Source organism: Telmatherina bonti (genome assembly GCF_933228915.1).
Source record: "Telmatherina bonti genome assembly, chromosome: 7".
Lineage (NCBI taxonomy): Eukaryota > Metazoa > Chordata > Actinopteri > Atheriniformes > Telmatherinidae > Telmatherina > Telmatherina bonti.
Window position 1 is genome coordinate 40,497,007 of NC_136625.1, and position 22,841 is coordinate 40,519,847.

General features: G+C 44.0%; 1 protein-coding gene across 1 annotated transcript in view; it reads left to right on the forward strand.

Annotated features, from left to right (window-relative positions):
• dlgap1a (discs, large homolog-associated protein 1a) overlaps positions 1 to 22,841 on the forward strand; it is a gene marked incomplete at its 3' end in the record, with an annotated part of 124,620 nt that overhangs the window by 28,007 nt on the left and 73,772 nt on the right. Inside the window, exons 2-3 of the mRNA XM_079244090.1 lie at positions 1,888 to 2,102; positions 5,690 to 5,885. Coding sequence (XP_079100216.1) covers positions 1,888 to 2,102; positions 5,690 to 5,885 — 411 coding nt within the window. The remainder of the gene's footprint in view (positions 1 to 1,887; positions 2,103 to 5,689; positions 5,886 to 22,841) is intronic.

Consider the following 22,841-nt stretch of genomic DNA (forward strand, 5'->3'; position numbering starts at 1 on the left):
CGTATCTGCAGAGGTAATGAAGGATTGGCTGGACAGACAATGAGCTCTGTCTTGGACAGATGGAGCTGAAGGTGGCGATCCTTCATCCATGCAGAGATATCAGCAAGTCAAGCTGATATTCTCAGAGAAACGTTGTGTCGTCTGGTGGGAAGGAAAGGAAAAGCTGAGTGTCATCTGCATAGCAGTGGTAGGAGAAGCCATGAGAGCTTCTAACTGCACCGAGTGAGGAGGTGGATAGTGGAAAGAGAAGAGGGCCGAGCACCGATCCCTGAGGCTCCCCTGTTTTCATGTGATCTGGACACTTCTCCTCACCAGGATACTCTGAAGGATCTTCCTGAGAGGTAGGACGTGGACCACGAGAGGACAGATCCAGAGATGCCGAGCTCAGAGAGTGGAGAGGAGGATCTGATGGTTGGCTGGGTCAGAAGCAGCAAACAGGTCCAGCAGGACCAGGACTGACCAGTGGATCTGGTCCAGCAGGACCAGGACTGACCGGTGGATCTGGTCCAGCAGGACCAGGACTGACCAGTGGATCTGGTCCAGCAGGACCAGGACTGACCGGTGGATCTGGTGTTAGGGAACCAGTAGCAGACAGGAGACCAGTTCCAGTGGAGTGAAGCCAGACTGATGTGGATCTAACTGGTTTCTATCATGGAGGAACTGGGAGACTGAAGACGACCCGCTCCAGTAGTGTGGACATGAACGGCACCAGTGAGACCGGCCGGTAGTTTCCAACCTGGACTGGGTTGAGTGTGGGTTTCTTCAGCAGCGGGGTGACCCGAGCTTGCTGGAAGACAGAGGGAAAGACAGCGGATTCCAGAGAGGAGATGATAATATGGGTCACTGCAGATTGATTGGAGGTAAAATGCTCTGCAGGATGTCGGTAGGGACCGGATCCAGAGGACAGCTAGTGGCTTTAGAGTTGACTAGAAGTTTAGAGACTTGGTCCTCATTCAGAGGGCAGAAAGAGCAAAGTGAGGCACCACTAGCTGGATGTGGTGGACTGAGCTGGTCAGGCTCAGAGAAGTGATTCCTGATGGTAGCAGCCTTTTCAGTAAAACAGGAAGCCAACATGTCTGCAGTCAGCAGGATTAGACAGCAGAGGACTGAATTTGTCCAGAGAGGAGCAAAGTGCTTCTGTAGTAAAGAGATAATAAAGCGAAGTCTGAGTGGAAAGGGAAGGTAATCGTTGTCAGACAGCTGTGTAGAGATCTTAAGTTTCTGTGGTAGGAAACCATTTCAGAGCTGCTTGAGTGATAGGAGAAAGGAGGGCTGAGAATGTGACCAGGAAGTGGTCTGAGAGGTGCAGGGGAGTGACTGATAGATCAGCTGTTTCTGTTCAGTATCAAATCAGTTATGTTACCAGCTTTGTGTGTTGAAGGAATTTGAATCTAGGTGGATGTTTAAGTTTTTAGTAAAACTGTTGGTTTTGATACATTTTTGTGCAGTTATTATTTTTAGTGAAACATAATTTACCTCTGACACCATAAATCTGCCCATTCTCAGCTAATGAGTCGAGACACACACATGTAAACACGCACCCACTTCCTAACACACAATGTCTGGACCTTCCTATGTGTCAGTGAAATCACTAACTCTGCAAAGCAGATGCTTGAATTAGCCAGAGAGATATGTGTGAGTGACCCCAACACACTGTTTCATACTAATTAGTTTGACGAACAGCTGTGTGTGGACATGTGGGGACAAGAGTGATTGTTACATCTCATCTGTATCATGTCCATCGTTGCTCTGCATGCTAGCTTTTTGTTGATGGGCTCCCTGCACTATGAGAGCAGGTCAGTTTGGCACCTTGGTGTCTGGGTCTCAGGAAGTAGTGGACTGGATCAGTCTGACAGTGCTTCGGTGTCCTCTGTGCCCAATTATCAGGTACCTCAGGATGAGTGGAGCGGCTTCTCTCCTTTGGGGAAGGAGGATGACATTCCCTGTCGAAGGATGAGGAGTGGCAGCTATGTCAAAGCCATGGCTGAAGACGACAGCGGAGACTCTGATGGGAGTCCCAAACCCTCACCCAAGATCCAGGCCCGTCGGGCCAGCTACCTGAAAGCCACTCAGCCATCCCTGACTGAGATGACCACTTTACAGTAAGGATTAATTTCCCCACATGTTACCAGAATAGAATAGAATAGAATAGAATAGAATAGAATAGAATAGAATAGAGGGAATTAAACTCAGTGTATATGTGGAGATGTTGATGAGGTTCAATTAAAACCAGTCTAAGGAATAACATAGAGTGGAGGTGTGGTGATGAATATAAAAAAATGAAAAATGATGAACATAGTAAAAACTGCTTCTTATTAAACACTGAACAAGCTTGACCAAACAGCTGTCAGGAAGAATAAACATGATCATTCTTGCTCTTCAGAGTGACCTTGACTTACGTTTTCTGCCAAAAATCAGCCACATGACTACCTCAAGAATTCATACAAGAAGGCTTCCTGTATGACTTCTTACCCACAAAATACTTGTAATGTAATCCATATACATTCGACAACTGGGATCTGGATATGTGGCCCAGAGGAGACTTGCCATAATCCAAGCTAGGCTTGGAACCCACTGGTCCGTAACTAAGCCACTAGTGCCAAAAATTAGCTCAGATTCTGCCCATACGTGTCTTCTCTTTGTGACATCTCTAAAAACGCTGAAACAGGAATAACAAGTCAGGAAAAGAACCTGGTGCAAATGCTGAACAAGATGCAGGAGCATTTGACATATATTTGGTTCATTGGCAAGCAGTCAGGTACATGACTAGGTTAATAAAGAGCATATTGATAAACACTCCCCCCCCCCCCCCCCCCCTCCACTTCCATCCCCTCTGAGCAAGACAGATGGCTGTTCATCTGAAGCACAGGTCCTTCACCAAAGTCCTGGGAGCTTGAGGGTCTTACAAAGTATCTTAGCAGTTCCGAGGACTGCGTTCCTCTCAATGGAGATGTGTAATGTTTCTCCAAGACTTCTGTTACAGCCACTTCTCCAGTGTGCGGGACACAACCCCATTGTGTTGTATGGATCTGCTTGGAACGTCTATGAAGTCCCCTGTCAGAGTGATCTTCGACTCCCACCAACGGCAGAACTTCAACCGTGTCCCAAGTAAGGTGTGGATATTGAGTCGAGTGTTCTGTGCCTCTATGATTGACACAGCCAGCCAGAGCTGTGGCCGTAAGGTCGTTGGTGCTGATCTCGACTCAGGACTTTGTGGAAGGAAAACCCCCTCAATCCTACCAACATGTCTTTTGATGAGGAAAGACATGTTTGCTGACACACCTCAGAAGAATTGCATGGACAATGAGTACAGTGCCTCTGGACTGGCAGGCTGGGATGATGGTCCACCTTTTCAAGAAGAGGGACTGGAGGGTGTGCTTCAACTACAGGGGCATCATTCTTCTCAGCCTCCCTGGTCAGGTCTATTCAGGGGTGTTAGAGAGGAGGATCCATGACCAGCTCTATACCCTCTTCAGGGTACTGGGGCATGGGAATTTGCCAAACCAGTCTACGTGTGATTTGCGGTTTTGGAGAAGTCATTCGACCATGTCCCCTGGGGACTCCTGTGGGTGGTATTCCGGGAGTATGGGGTACTGGACCCCCTTGTACATCTGGTGGTAAGTCGGATTCGTTTCCAGTGAGGGTTGGACTCTGCCAAGGCTGCCCTTTATCACCGATTCGGTTGATAACTTATATGGACAGAATTTCTAGGTGCAGCCGAGGTGTTGAGGGGATCCGACTTGGTGGCATCAGGATTGGGTCCCTGCTTTTTGCAGATGACGTGGTCCTGTTGGCTTCATCTGGTCATGATCTCCAGCTCTCACTTGAGTGATTCACAGCCGAGTGTGAAGCGGCTGGGATGGGAATCAGCACCTCCAAATCTGAGACCATGGTCCTCAGCCAGAATAGGGTGGATTGCCCTCTCCGGTTCGAGAGTCAGGTCCTGCCTCAAGTGGAGGAGTTTAAATATCTCTGGGTCTTGTTCACGAGTGAGGGAAGGATGGAGCGTGGGATGGACAGACGGATCGGTGCAGCATCTGCAGTAATGCGGACTCTGCGCCGGTCTGTCGTGGTGAAGAAGGAGCTGAGCCAGAAGGCGAAGCTCTCGATTTACCAGTCGATCTACGTTCCTACCCTCACCTATGGTCATGAGCTGTGGGTCGTGACCGAAAGAACGAGATCTCGTATACAGGCGGCTGTAATGAGTTTCCTCCGCAGGGTGGCCGGGCTCTCCCTTAGAGATAGGGTGAGGAGCTCGGTCATCCGGGAGGGGCTCAGAGTAGAGCCGCTGCTCTTCCGCATCGAGAGGAACCAGTTGAGGTGGCTCGGGCATCTGGTCAGGATGCCTCCTGGACCTCCCTGGTGAGGTGTTCCAGGCACGTCCCTCTGGGAGGAGACCCAGGGGAAGACCCAAGACACGCTGGAGGGATTATATCTCTCGGCTGGCCTGGGAACGCCTCGGGATCCCCCCGAAGAGTTGACAAATGTGGCTGGGGAGAGGGAAGTCTGGGCTTCCCTGCTTAGGCTGCTGGCCCCGCGACCCGACCCCGGATAAGCGGCATGAAGATGAAGACATTCCTTGCTAAAAAGCTTAATGTTACTGATTTGGCAACATAGCAGGATACGTAGCGTGGCAATGCTTTGTTTTGGGGGGGCGGTACCGGATCTTTGCTGAGTGCAGCTCTTGTTTAACAGTGACTATCACTGCCCTACGACGATGTTCTCTAGCTTTATTTATTAAATAAAACCATGCTATCTCTCTACTGAATCTGCCATCATTCAGCGTGACCAGAAGGAAAGCTCTGCTTTTCCCTACTCTCTTTTCCCCCAGGAGCAGGAGCATTTTGGGCGTCGGACACAAAAGTGGCAGTTTAATGACCAGCATCGAGCGTTCAGCATTATAAGCATTTTTGACGCTCAAAACGCGTTTGGTCTGAACACACCGTGAAGGACAGCACAGAGGCAATAATCATGGCAGCACAAGAGCAGGCCCTGAGCACCAGAATGATCGAGGCCCAGATCTAGCATACTAGGCAGGATCCCAGGTGCGGATTATGCAAAGGAGCCCCTCAAGCAATACAGCACCTCACGGCAGGTGGCCAAAATGGTGGTGGCCAATCAAGCGGACATAGTGATCATGGATAAGCAGCAGAGGAAAGCCGTAGTGATCCATGTACCCATCCCCAATGATTGAAATATCAGGAAAAAGGAGAAACTGAAGAAGTACCAAGGCCTCAAGGAAGAACTGGAGAAGGCCTGGAGGGTGAAAGCAACAGTAGTACCCATAGTGATGGGAGCACTGGGGGCCGTGTCCCCCACACTGGAGAAGAGGCTCCAACAAATACCTGGAGAAACATCTGACATCTCCATCCAGAAGAGATCAGTCCTTGGAACAGCTAAGATACTGAAGAGGGCCCTCAAGCTCCCAGGACTCTGGTAGAGAATCTCTCCATCACAATCTCTCCGAGTTGGAGAGATGAACAGCCACCCGCCCTATTGGGGTGAAATTTATATATATATATATATATATATATATATATATATATATATATATATATATATATATATATATATATATATATATATATATATATATATATATAATTTTATATATATATAAAATGTGATTTTAGCATTTCCAACATGACTAGGTACATAACTCTGTCCATTTCTGTCATCTCTCTGATAGGATTTCCACAGAGCACTCCCCAAAACTGCAGATCAGGAGCCACAGCTACCTCCGTGCGGTGAGTGAGGTCTCAATCAATAGAAGTCTGGATACCCTGGACCCCAAAACCCTGCTCGACCCCAAATCGCTGCTGTCCTCACCCCAATACCGCTCACGCAATGAAAGCTACATGAGAGCCATGAGCACCATCAGTCAGGTTGGTTTTTAGACTGCTGTTCTAACTTCACAGTGTCACATACTCAAGATGGTCATGCTTCAAGTCATTGTCTCTTTGTCATTAGCAACTTATTCCCATTCCTCTTTGTCTTGCATAGTGAGAACTCAACTCCTTCAAGCATGCCACGTAACTTTAACTTTTTTCTTGAGCTTTTATAAATGTCAATAAAACATGTGAATACACCCACACCCATTCACATATACATACATACTCACACCAATACACACATATACATACCCACACACACATACATACCCACACCCACACACACACACATACATACCCACACCCATACACACATACACACATACATACACCCATACACACACCCATACACACATACATACATACACACACCCATACACACATACATACATACACACACCCATACACACACCCATACACACATACATACATACACACACCCATACACACATACATACATACCCACACCCATTCACATATACATACATACTCACACCAATACACACACATACATACCCACACCCACACACACACACATACATACCCACACCCATACACACATACACACATAAATACACCCATACACACACCCATACACACATACATACATACACACACCCATACACACATACATACATACACACACCCATACACACACCCATACACACATACATACATACACACACACATACATACATACCCACACCAATACACACACATACATACCCACACCCATACACACACACATACATACCCACACCCATACACACATACACACATAAATACACCCATACACACACCCATACACACATACATACATACCCACACCCACACACACACACATACATACCCACACCCATACACACATACACACATACATACATACCCACACCCATACACACATTTATATATACCCACACCCATACACACATACATACATACACACACCCATACACACATACACACATACATACATACCCACACCCATACACACATTTATACATACACACACCCATACACACATACATACATACCCACACCCATACACACATACACACGTACATACATACCCACACCCATACACACACCCATACACACATACATACATACACACACCCATACACACATACAAACATACATACATACCCACACCCATACACACATTTATATATACCCACACCCATACACACATACATACATACATACACCCATACACACATTTATATATACACACACCCATACACACATACACACATACATACATACCCACACCCATACACACATTTATATATACACACACCCATACACACATAAATACATACCCACACCAATACACACATACACACATACATACATACCCACACCCATACACACATACATACATACACACACCCATACACACATCCATACACACATACATACATACCCATACACACATACATACACACATACATACATACCCACACCCATACACACATACATACATACACACACCCATACACACATACATACACACATACATACATACACACACCCATACACACATACACACATACATACACCCATACACACATTTATACATACACACACCCATACACACATACATACATACCCACACCCATACACACATACACACATACATACATACCCACACCCATACACACATACATACATACACACACCCATACACACATCCATACACCCATACATACATACCCATACCCATACATACATACATACATACACACACCCATACACACATCCATACACACATACATACATACCCACACCCATACACACATACATAGATACACACACCCATACACACATACATACATACCCACACCCATACACACATACATACATACCCACACCCATACACCCATACACACATAAACACATACATACATACCCACACCCATACACACATACATACATACCCACACCCATACACACATACACACATACCCACACCCATACACACATACACACATACCCACACCCATACACACATAAACACATACATACATACCCACACCCAAACACACATACATACATACCCACACCCATACACACATACATACATACCCACACCCATACACACATACACACATACCCACACCCATACACACATAAACACATACATACATACCCACACCCAAACACACATACATACATACCCACACCCATACACACATACATACATACCCACACCCATACACACATACACACACCCATACACACATACATACATACACACACCCATACACACATACATACATACCCACACCCATACACACACATATACATACCCACACCCATACACACATACACACATACCCACACCCATACATACCCACACCCAAACACACATACATACATACCCACACCCATACACACATACATACATACCCACACCCATACACATTTACATACATACCCACACCCATACACACATACATACATACCCACACCCATACACACATACATACATACCCACACCCATACACACATACATACATACCCACACCCATACACACACCCATACACACATACATACATACACACACCCATACACACATACATACATACCCACACCCATACACACATACATACATACCCACACCCATACACACATACACACATACATACATACCCACACCCACACACACACACATACATACCCACACCCATACACACATACACACATACATACATACCCACACCCATACACACACCCATACACACATACATACATACCCACACCCATACACACACCCATACACACATACATACATACACACACCCATACACACATACATACATACCCACACCCATACACACATTTATACATACACACACCCATACACACATACATACATACCCACACCCATACACACACACATATACATACCCACACCCATACACACATACACACATACCCACACCCATACATACCCATACACACACACATACAAACATACATACATACCCACACCCATACACACATTTATATATACACACATACATACATACACACACCCATACACACATACACACATACATACATACCCACACCCATACACACATTTATATATACACACACCCATACACACATACATACATACCCACACCAATACACACATACACACATACATACATACCCACACCCATACACACATACACACATACATACATACCCACACCCATACACACACCCATACACACATACATACATACCCACACCCATACACACATACATACATACCCACACCCATACACACATACATACATACCCACACCCATACACACATACATACATACCCACATCCATACACATTTACATACATACCCACACCCATACATACATACCCACACCCATACACATTTACATACATACCCACACCCATACATACATACCCACACCCATACACACATACATACATACCCACACCCATACACACATACATACATACCCACACCCATACACACATACATACATACCCACACACATACACACATACATACATACCCACACCCATACACACACATATACATACCCACACCCATACACACATACCCACACCCATACACACATAAACACATACATACATACCCACACCCATACACACACATATACATACCCACACCCATACATACATACATACCCACACCCATACACACACATATACATACCCACACCCATACACACATACCCACACCCAGACACACACATATACATACTCACACCCATACACACATACATACATACACACACCCATACACACATACATACATACTCACACCCATACACACATACGTACATACCCACACCCATACACACATACATACATACCCACACCCATACACACATACATACATACCCGCACACATAAACACATACATACATACCCACACCCATACACACATACATACATACACACACCCATACACACATACATACATACCCACACCCATACACACACATATACATACCCACACCCATACACACATACATACATACCCACACCCATACACACATACATACATACACACACCCATATACACACCCATACACACATACATACATACCCACACCCATACACACACATATACATACCCACACACATACTCAGGCATATATACACACCCACACCCATACACACATACGTACAAACCCACACCAATACACACATACATACAAACTCACACCCATACACACATACGTACAAACCCACACCCATACACACACACATACATACCCACACCCATACACACATACATACATACCCACACCCATACACACATACATACATACACACACCCATACACACATACATACATACCCACACCTATACACACATACATACATACCCACACCCATACACACATACATACATACCCACACCCATACACACATACATACATACCCACAACCAAACACACAAAAATACATACCCACACACATACACACATACACACATACATACATACCCACACCCATACACACATACATACATACCCACACCCATACACACATACATACATACCCACACCCATACACCCATAAACACATACATACATACCCACACCCATACACACATACATACATACACACACCCATACACACATACATACATACCCACACCCATACACACACATATACATACCCACACCCATACACACATACACACATACCCACACCCATACACACATAAACACACATATACATACCCACACCCATACACACATACATACATACACACACCCATACACACATACATACATACCCACACCCATACACACATAAACACATACATACATACCCACACCCATACACACATACACACATACCCACACCCATACACACATAAACACATACATACATACCCACACCCATACACACATACATACATACACACACCCATACACACATACATACATACCCACACCCATACACACATACGTACATACCCACACCCATACACACATACACACATACATACATACCCACACCCAAACACACATACGTACAAACCCACACCCATACACACACACATACATACTCACACCCATACACACATACGTACAAACCCACACCAATACACACATACATACAAACTCACACCCATACACACATACGTACAAACCCACACCCATACACACATACGTACATACCCACACCCATACACACAGACATACATACTCACACCCATACACACATACGTACAAACCCACACCCATACACACACACATACATACTCACACCCATACACACATACGTACAAACCCACACCCATACACACATACATACATACACACACCCATACACACATACATACATACCCACACCCATACACACATACATACATACTCACACCCATACACACATACGTACAAACCCACACCCATACACACATACATACATACTCACACCCATACACACATACGTACAAACCCACACCCATACACACATACATACATACTCACACCCATACACACATACATACATACCCACACCCATACACACACACATACATACTCACACCCATACACACATACATACATACCCACACCTATACACATATACATACATACCCACACCCATACACACATACATACATACCCACACCCATACACACATACATACCCACACCCATACACACACACATACATACCCACACCCATACACACATACATACATACCCGCACACATAAACACATACATACATACACACGCCCATACACACATACATACATACCCACACCCATACACACACATATACATACCCACACCCATACACACATACACACATACCCAGACCCATACACACACCCATACACACACCCATACACACATACATACATACCCACACCCATACACACACATATACATACCCACACACATACTCAGGCATATATACATACCCACACCCATACACACATACGTACAAACCCACACCAATACACACATACATACAAACTCACACCCATACACACATACGTACAAACCCACACCCATACACACACACATACATACCCACACCCATACACACATACATACATACCCACACCCATACACACATACATACATACACACACCCATACACACATACATACATACCCACACCTATACACACATACATACATACCCACACCCATACACACATACATACATACCCACACCCATACACACATACATACATACCCACAACCAAACACACAAAAATACATACCCACACACATACACACATACACACATACATACATACCCACACCCATACACACATACATACATACCCACACCCATACACACATACATACATACCCACACCCATACACACATAAACACATACATACATACCCACACCCATACACACATACATACATACACACACCCATACACACATACATACATACCCACACCCATACACACACATATACATACCCACACCCATACACACATACACACATACCCACACCCATACACACATAAACACATACATACATACCCACACCCATACACACATACATACATACACACACCCATACACACATACATACATACCCACACCCATACACACATAAACACATACATACATACCCACACCCATACACACATACACACATACCCACACCCATACACACATAAACACATACATACATACCCACACCCATACACACATACATACATACACGCACCCATACACACATACACACATACCCACACCCATACACACATAAACACATACATACATACCCACACCCATACACACATACATACATACACACACCCATACACACATACATACATACCCACACCCATACACACACATATACATACACACACCCATACACACATACACACATACCCACACCCATACACACATAAACACATACATACATACCCACACCCATACACACATACATACATACACACACCCATACACACATACATACATACCCACACCCATACACACATACACACATACCCACACCCATACACACATACACACATACATACATACCCACACCCAAACACACATACATACATACCCACACACATACACACATACATACATACCCACACCCATACACACATACATACATACCCACACCCATACACACATACATACATACCCACACCCATACACACATACATACATACCCACACCCATACACACATACATACATACCCACACCCAAACACACATACATACATACCCACACACATACACACATACACACATACATACACACATACATACATACCCACACCCAAACACACATACATACATACCCACACCCATACATACCCACACACATACACACATACACACATACATACATACCCACACCCATACACCCATAAATACATACCCACACACATACACACATACATACATACCCACACCCAAACACACATACATACATACCCACACACATACACACATACACACATACATACATACCCACACCCATACACACATACACACATACACACATACATACATACCCACACCCATACACACATACACACATACCCACACCCATACATACCCACACCCATACACACATACACACATACATACATACCCACACCCATACACATATACGTACAAACCCACACCCATACACACACACATACATACCCACACCCATACACACACCCATACATACCCACACGCATACACACATACACACATACCCACACCCATACACACATACACACATACCCACACCCATACACACATAAACACATACATACATACCCACACCCATACACACATACATACATACCCACACCCATACACACATACATACATACCCACACCCATACACACATACACACATACACATATACATACATACCCACACCCATACACACATACACACATACCCACACCCATACATACCCACACCCATACACACATACACACATACATACATACCCACACCCATACACATATACGTACAAACCCACACCCATACACACACACATACATACCCACACCCATACACACACCCATACATACCCACACGCATACACACATACACACATACCCACACCCATACACACATACATACATACCCAGACCCATACACACATACACACATAACCACACCCATACACACACACATACATACCCACACCCATACACACATACGTACATACCCACACACATACACACATACACACATACATACATACCCACACCCATACACACATACACACATACATACATACCCACACCCATACACACATACACACATACCCACACCCATACATACCCACACCCATACACACATACACACATACATACATACCCACACCCATACACACATACACACATACCCACACACATACACACATACATACATACCCACACCCATACACACATACACACATACATACATACCCACACCCATACACACATACACACATAACCACACCCATACATACCCACACCCATACACACATACACACATACATACATACCCACACCCATACACACATACATACATACCCACACCCATACACACACACATACATACCCACACCCATACACACATACGTACATACCCACACACATACACACATACATACATACTCACACCCATACACACACACATACATACTCACACCCATACACACATACATACAAACCCACACCCATACACACAAACGTACAAACCCACACCCATACACACATACATACAAACCCACACCCATACACACATACATACATACCCACACCCATACACACATACGTACATACCCACACCCATACACACATACGTACATACCCACACACATACACACATACATACATACTCACACCCATACACACACACATACATACTCACACCCATACACACATACATACAAACCCACACCCATACACACAAACGTACAAACCCACACCCATACACACATACATACAAACCCACACCCATACACACATACATACATACTCACACCCATACACACACACATACATACCCACACCCATACACACATACGTACAAACCCACACCCATACACACATACATACATACTCACACCCATACACACATACATACATACCCACACCCATACACACATACATACATACACACACCCATACACACATACATACATACCCACACCCATACACACACATATACATACCCACACCCATACACACATACACACATACCCACACCCATACACACATAAACACATACATACATACCCACACCCATACACACATACATACATACACACATCCATACACACATACATACATACCCACACCCATACACACACACATACATACTCACACCCATACACACATACATACATACCCACACCTATACACATATACATACATACCCACACCCATACACACATACATACATACCCACACCCATACACACATACATACCCACACCCATACACACACACATACATACCCACACCCATACACACATACATACATACCCGCACACATAAACACATACATACATACACACGCCCATACACACATACATACATACCCACACCCATACACACACATATACATACCCACACCCATACACACATACACACATACCCAGACCCATACACACACCCATACACACACCCATACACACATACATACATACCCACACCCATACACACACATATACATACCCACACACATACTCAGGCATATATACATACCCACACCCATACACACATACGTACAAACCCACACCAATACACACATACATACAAACTCACACCCATACACACATACGTACAAACCCACACCCATACACACACACATACATACCCACACCCATACACACATACATACATACCCACACCCATACACACATACATACATACACACACCCATACACACATACATACATACCCACACCTATACACACATACATACATACCCACACCCATACACACATACATACATACCCACACCCATACACACATACATACATACCCACAACCAAACACACAAAAATACATACCCACACACATACACACATACACACATACATACATACCCACACCCATACACACATACATACATACCCACACCCATACACACATACATACATACCCACACCCATACACACATAAACACATACATACATACCCACACCCATACACACATACATACATACACACACCCATACACACATACATACATACCCACACCCATACACACACATATACATACCCACACCCATACACACATACACACATACCCACACCCATACACACATAAACACATACATACATACCCACACCCATACACACATACATACATACACACACCCATACACACATACATACATACCCACACCCATACACACATAAACACATACATACATACCCACACCCATACACACATACACACATACCCACACCCATACACACATAAACACATACATACATACCCACACCCATACACACATACATACATACACGCACCCATACACACATACACACATACCCACACCCATACACACATAAACACATACATACATACCCACACCCATACACACATACATACATACACACACCCATACACACATACATACATACCCACACCCATACACACACATATACATACACACACCCATACACACATACACACATACCCACACCCATACACACATAAACACATACATACATACCCACACCCATACACACATACATACATACACACACCCATACACACATACATACATACCCACACCCATACACACATACACACATACCCACACCCATACACACATACACACATACATACATACCCACACCCAAACACACATACATACATACCCACACACATACACACATACATACATACCCACACCCATACACACATACATACATACCCACACCCATACACACATACATACATACCCACACCCATACACACATACATACATACCCACACCCATACACACATACATACATACCCACACCCAAACACACATACATACATACCCACACACATACACACATACACACATACATACACACATACATACATACCCACACCCAAACACACATACATACATACCCACACCCATACATACCCACACACATACACACATACACACATACATACATACCCACACCCATACACCCATAAATACATACCCACACACATACACACATACATACATACCCACACCCAAACACACATACATACATACCCACACACATACACACATACACACATACATACATACCCACACCCATAGACACATACACACATACACACATACATACATACCCACACCCATACACACATACACACATACCCACACCCATACATACCCACACCCATACACACATACACACATACATACATACCCACACCCATACACATATACGTACAAACCCACACCCATACACACACACATACATACCCACACCCATACACACACCCATACATACCCACACGCATACACACATACACACATACCCACACCCATACACACATACACACATACCCACACCCATACACACATAAACACATACATACATACCCACACCCATACACACATACATACATACCCACACCCATACACACATACATACATACCCACACCCATACACACATACACACATACACATATACATACATACCCACACCCATACACACATACACACATACCCACACCCATACATACCCACACCCATACACACATACACACATACATACATACCCACACCCATACACATATACGTACAAACCCACACCCATACACACACACATACATACCCACACCCATACACACACCCATACATACCCACACGCATACACACATACACACATACCCACACCCATACACACATACATACATACCCAGACCCATACACACATACACACATAACCACACCCATACACACACACATACATACCCACACCCATACACACATACGTACATACCCACACACATACACACATACACACATACATACATACCCACACCCATACACACATACACACATACATACATACCCACACCCATACACACATACACACATACCCACACCCATACATACCCACACCCATACACACATACACACATACATACATACCCACACCCATACACACATACACACATACCCACACACATACACACATACATACATACCCACACCCATACACACATACACACATACATACATACCCACACCCATACACACATACACACATAACCACACCCATACATACCCACACCCATACACACATACACACATACATACATACCCACACCCATACACACATACATACATACCCACACCCATACACACACACATACATACCCACACCCATACACACATACGTACATACCCACACACATACACACATACATACATACTCACACCCATACACACACACATACATACTCACACCCATACACACATACATACAAACCCACACCCATACACACATACACACATACCCACACCCATACATACCCACACCCATACACACATACACACATACATACATACCCACACCCATACACATATACGTACAAACCCACACCCATACACACACACATACATACCCACACCCATACACACACCCATACATACCCACACGCATACACACATACACACATACCCACACCCATACACACATACACACATACCCACACCCATACACACATAAACACATACATACATACCCACACCCATACACACATACATACATACCCACACCCATACACACATACATACATACCCACACCCATACACACATACACACATACACATATACATACATACCCACACCCATACACACATACACACATACCCACACCCATACATACCCACACCCATACACACATACACACATACATACATACCCACACCCATACACATATACGTACAAACCCACACCCATACACACACACATACATACCCACACCCATACACACACCCATACATACCCACACGCATACACACATACACACATACCCACACCCATACACACATACATACATACCCAGACCCATACACACATACACACATAACCACACCCATACACACACACATACATACCCACACCCATACACACATACGTACATACCCACACACATACACACATACACACATACATACATACCCACACCCATACACACATACACACATACATACATACCCACACCCATACACACATACACACATACCCACACCCATACATACCCACACCCATACACACATACACACATACATACATACCCACACCCATACACACATACACACATACCCACACACATACACACATACATACATACCCACACCCATACACACATACACACATACATACATACCCACACCCATACACACATACACACATAACCACACCCATACATACCCACACCCATACACACATACACACATACATACATACCCACACCCATACACACATACATACATACCCACACCCATACACACACACATACATACCCACACCCATACACACATACGTACATACCCACACACATACACACATACATACATACTCACACCCATACACACACACATACATACTCACACCCATACACACATACATACAAACCCACACCCATACACACAAACGTACAAACCCACACCCATACACACATACATACAAACCCACACCCATACACACATACATACATACCCACACCCATACACACATACGTACATACCCACACCCATACACACATACGTACATACCCACACACATACACACATACATACATACTCACACCCATACACACACACATACATACTCACACCCATACACACATACATACAAACCCACACCCATACACACAAACGTACAAACCCACACCCATACACACATACATACAAACCCACACCCATACACACATACATACATACTCACACCCATACACACACACATACATACCCACACCCATACACACATACGTACAAACCCACACCCATACACACATACATACATACTCACACCCATACACACATACATACATACCCACACCCATACACACATACATACATACACACACCCATACACACATACATACATACCCACACCCTTACACACACATATACATACCCACACCCATACACACATACACACATACCCACACCCATACACACATAAACACATACATACATACCCACACCCATACACACATACATACATACACACATCCATACACACATACATACATACCCACACCCATACACACATACACACATACCCACATACACACATACATACATACCCACACCCAAACACACATACATACATACCCACACACATACACACATACATACATACCCACACCCATACACACATACATACATACCCACACCCATACACACATACATACATACCCACACCCATACACACATACATACATACCCACACCCATACACACATACATACATACCCACACCCAAACACACATACATACATACCCACACACATACACACATACACACATACATACACACATACATACATACCCACACTCAAACACACATACATACATACCCACACCCAAACACACATACATACATACCCACACCCATACACACATACATACATACCCACACCCATACACACATACATACATACCCACACCCATACACACATACATACATACCCACACCCATACACACATACATACATACCCACACCCATACACACATACATACATACCCACACCCAAACACACATACATACATACCCACACACATACACACATACACACATACATACACACATACATACATACCCACACCCAAACACACATACACACATACACACATACAAAGATACCCACACCCATACACCCATAAATACATACCCACACACATACACACATACACACATACATACATACCCACACCCAAACACACATACATACATACCCACACACATACACACATACACACATACATACATACCCACACACATACACACATACACACATACACACAAACGTACAAACCCACACCCATACACACATACAGACAAACCCACACCCATACACACATACATACATACTCACACCCATACACACACACATACATACCCACACCCATACACACATACGTACAAACCCACACCCATACACACATACATACATACTCACACCCATACACACATACATACATACCCACACCCATACACACATACATACATACACACACCCATACACACATACATACATACCCACACCCATACACACACATATACATACCCACACCCATACACACATACACACATACCCACACCCATACACACATAAACACATACATACATACCCACACCCATACACACATACATACATACACACACCCATACACACATACATACATACCCACACCCATACACACATACACACATACCCACACCCATACACACATACACACATACATACATACCCACACCCAAACACACATACATACATACCCACACACATACACACATACATACATACCCACACCCATACACACATACATACATACCCACACCCATACACACATACATACATACCCACACCCATACACACATACATACATACCCACACCCATACACACATACATACATACCCACACCCAAACACACATACATACATACCCACACCCATACATACCCACACACATACACACATACACACATACATACATACCCACACCCATACACCCATAAATACATACCCACACACATACACACATACACACATACATACATACCCACACCCAAACACACATACATACATACCCACACACATACACACATACACACATACATACATACCCACACCCATACACACATACACACATACACACATACATACATACCCACACCCATACACACATACACACATACCCACACCCATACATACCCACACCCATACACACATACACACATACATACATACCCACACCCATACACATATACGTACAAACCCACACCCATACACACACACATACATACCCACACCCATACACACACCCATACATACCCACACGCATACACACATACACACATACCCACACCCATACACACATACACACATACCCACACCCATACACACATAAACACATACATACATACCCACACCCATACACACATACATACATACCCACACCCATACACACATACACACATACACACATACATACATACCCACACCCATACACACATACACACATACCCACACCCATACATACCCACACCCATACACACATACACACATACATACATACCCACACCCATACACATATACGTACAAACCCACACCCATACACACACACATACATACCCACACCCATACACACACCCATACATACCCACACGCATACACACATACACACATACCCACACCCATACACATATACGTACAAACCCACACCCATACACACACACATACATACCCACACCCATACACACATACGTACATACCCACACACATACACACATACACACATACATACATACCCACACCCAAACACACATACATACATACCCACACACATACACACATACACACATACATACATACCCACACCCATACACACATACACACATACATACATACCCACACCCATACACACATACACACATACCCACACCCATACATACCCACACCCATACACACATACACACATACATACATACCCACACCCATACACACATACATACATACCCACACCCATACACACACACATACATACCCACACCCATACACACATACGTACATACCCACACACATACACACATACATACATACTCACACCCATACACACACACATACATACTCACACCCATACACACATACATACAAACCCACACCCATACACACAAACGTACAAACCCACACCCATACACACATACATACAAACCCACACCCATACACACATACATACATACCCACACCCATACACAC